This window comes from Arachis ipaensis, chromosome B03 (genome assembly GCF_000816755.2).
Source record: "Arachis ipaensis cultivar K30076 chromosome B03, Araip1.1, whole genome shotgun sequence".
Lineage (NCBI taxonomy): Eukaryota > Viridiplantae > Streptophyta > Magnoliopsida > Fabales > Fabaceae > Arachis > Arachis ipaensis.
Genome location: NC_029787.2, coordinates 106,796,995 through 106,799,817, shown reverse-complemented (window position 1 = coordinate 106,799,817; position 2,823 = coordinate 106,796,995). Strand labels below are relative to the sequence as shown.

The 2,823-nt window shown below is 36.5% G+C and overlaps 1 protein-coding gene across 1 annotated transcript; it reads left to right on the top strand.

Moving 5' to 3' along the window:
* On the top strand, positions 352–1,147 carry LOC107634586 (probable WRKY transcription factor 75). The gene is made up of 2 exons (XM_016338017.2): positions 352–683; positions 775–1,147. Exons 1-2 carry the CDS (start codon positions 421–423, stop codon positions 980–982), a joined length of 471 nt encoding a protein of 156 aa, XP_016193503.1. The 5' UTR covers positions 352–420; the 3' UTR covers positions 983–1,147.

The window sequence follows — 2,823 nt, the reverse complement described above, 5'->3', positions numbered from 1 at the left end:
GGTTCTGTAGGCTGCCCAGCCATGTAAGTGTACACAGCCTCCTCCTGTTCAACCTTTCGGCAAAATTACTTTAGAATATGGATTAAATTTAATGTTCAACTTTAGTAACTTTATGAGATCGAAAACAGGTGAAGTATAATGTCTGCGTATAATTTAATGATATTCCACCTTATTATTATAAGGTCAAATTTCCATGCACATGAATTCCAGTATATATGAAGTTACGTGCATCAGTTCTCCAATTAGTCAAAGACAATGGATATTGACCAGACCAGTTGGTATGTGCATGCCGCCCTCATTTTTCACCTTCTTAGATTATTATAGTGCACGCATTTAAATCCTATATATATGCCATGATTTATGTAATTCTACATCCCTTAGCTTCTTTAGCAAACCTCTCTAATTCTTAATTAATCAGTAATGGACAATAATCGCCAAATTTTGTTCCCTAGCTCATCATCATCTGATTTTAAGGTTTCTAGTAGCAACAGTTTTCTTGATGTTAAGAAAGGAGATATTCTAAGAACTCCAAATAAAGAATCATCAAGCAAGAAAGGTGGGAAAGAATCGAAGAAGCAGCACAGATACGTTTTTCAAACAAGGAGTCATGTTGATATACTTGATGATGGCTACCGCTGGAGAAAATACGGGGAAAAGTCTGTCAAAAACAATAAATTCCCTAGGTTAGTATTTGTATTAACTATATAATTTGATCTTTATCTCATGCATTATTTGGATTCTAATTTTTGTTTTTTTTGGGTTTAATTATATCAGGAGTTACTATAGGTGCTCATACAGAGGGTGCAATGTGAAGAAACAAATCCAACGGCATTCGATGGACGAGCAAATCGTGATCACAACCTATGAAGGGGTCCATATTCACCCTGTCGAGAAATCTACTGAAAGCTTCGAGCAGATCTTGAGAAACTTCCAATACACAACTAAGTCCAACCCTATTATGTATCTCCAACAACCTAATTAGGATTTATATATATGGGACTATGGATTGATACAAGCTGACATTATCTCAACCATATTCTTTATTTCCGTACATAAATGACAATTCAAATCCTCATTTGTTGAGTGGTTATTAGTTTGATATCAATATAAATTTATAATTATAAACTAGATTGTGTTTCTCTTTCAATTTTGAAGAAATATCAGATGATTATCATCTTATTTTTTGAAAATTAAGAATGTTAGCGACGAAATTTTATATTGATATTGATAAAGGGTGGGTTAATACTATGTTACCAAATAAAAGAGTATTTACCCATTTTGGTTCTCAAATAATTTTGGGTTAGACACTTTAGTCTTCAATAATAAAATTAATTCCATCAGTTACTTAGGTTTTTAACTCCGTCAACTCTAACAGAATTCAAAATAGTCCCTGATAACTCTAATAGGGGATAAAATGATCCCTAACAACTCTAACAGGGGACAAAATAATCCCTGATGACTCTAACAGGGAACAAAATGATTCCTAACCCTATTTATTCGAGAACAACACTGTTCTTTCCAAATTTTCATCATATCTCACATAATCCTAACATTCATACTTTCCTTCTTCACCTTCATAGTCTTCTTTTCCATCTTTTTCTTCTTTCTCTTCAACTCCAAGATCAAATCATGGTGTAACTTCCACGTGTGTCGCACCTACCTTAACATGTCATGAATCATACACTTCCTAAATCTCTGTGACTGGTACACCCACCTCCTCTGCACTTCACCCATCAGAAGCATCCACTTCCACGTCCTCGATAATAGCATCACCTCCAACCCCGACAACGTCCACCACATCCTCAAGACCAAGTTTCATAACTACCCCAAGGACATGTCTTTCTCCACTCTCTGGCAAGCAATATAGATTGTTGGGCATTAGAACATCATGAGAAGATTCTCCTTCGACATCATATGCAAATTCTCATTTGGAATGGACCCCGAGTGCTTCATTCCTTCTTTCCTGGAGTCCAAGTTGGCAGACAGTTTCGACCTCGCATCCAAACTATCAGTACAACGAGCAATGTCGTTGTTGCCGCTCATATGGAAACCAAGGTTGCGAAAACCGAACCGGTCAATAAACCGGTAGGGTGACCGGTTCAGCGGTTTAGTGGTCTGACCGTGGTCCAACCGGGGTTCAACCGGTTTAGTTAAATATAAAATAAAATTATAAAAAATTAATATATAAGCCATAAAAAATATTCTTTCAAATTTTTTAGATATTCTTATGAAGTACATTATCTCAAAAAAAAAAAAAAATTTCCTGTAGTTATTGCCTTATTGGCATCAATATTTAGTCCATGCCAACATTGTTCCAAGCAGGTACTTCATGGCTGCAAAACCACCACAGCTCCAATTTCAGTTGACAACAAAACCACCACAGCTATATTTCAATACAAAAGCATCTCAAACACTGATCCCTTCTCTTCTTCAACTTCAACATGCAAACAATAACCTCAGATCCTCAGCAAACAATAGCATCAGCAACAAAATCATGAATAAATAACAAATAAATTAGAAACAACAAATAACAAATAAATCAAAATAACCTCAGAAAATCAAAATACATGAAAATCATGAATCCAGCAAACAAATAAATTAGAAAATCACGAACAGAAAATAAAAAATAACACATAAATCCATTCCTGCGAACAATAAACCAGCAAGCAGAGGAGGAAGGCGAAACTGCGAACAGAGGAGGCGAGGCTTACCGACGGCGAGGAGGAAGGCGAGCAACGGTGACAACAGAGGAAGCGACATCGGCGAACACAGAGAAGGCGAGCTCGGCGATGACAAGGACGCGATGGGGGATGGGAAACAGAA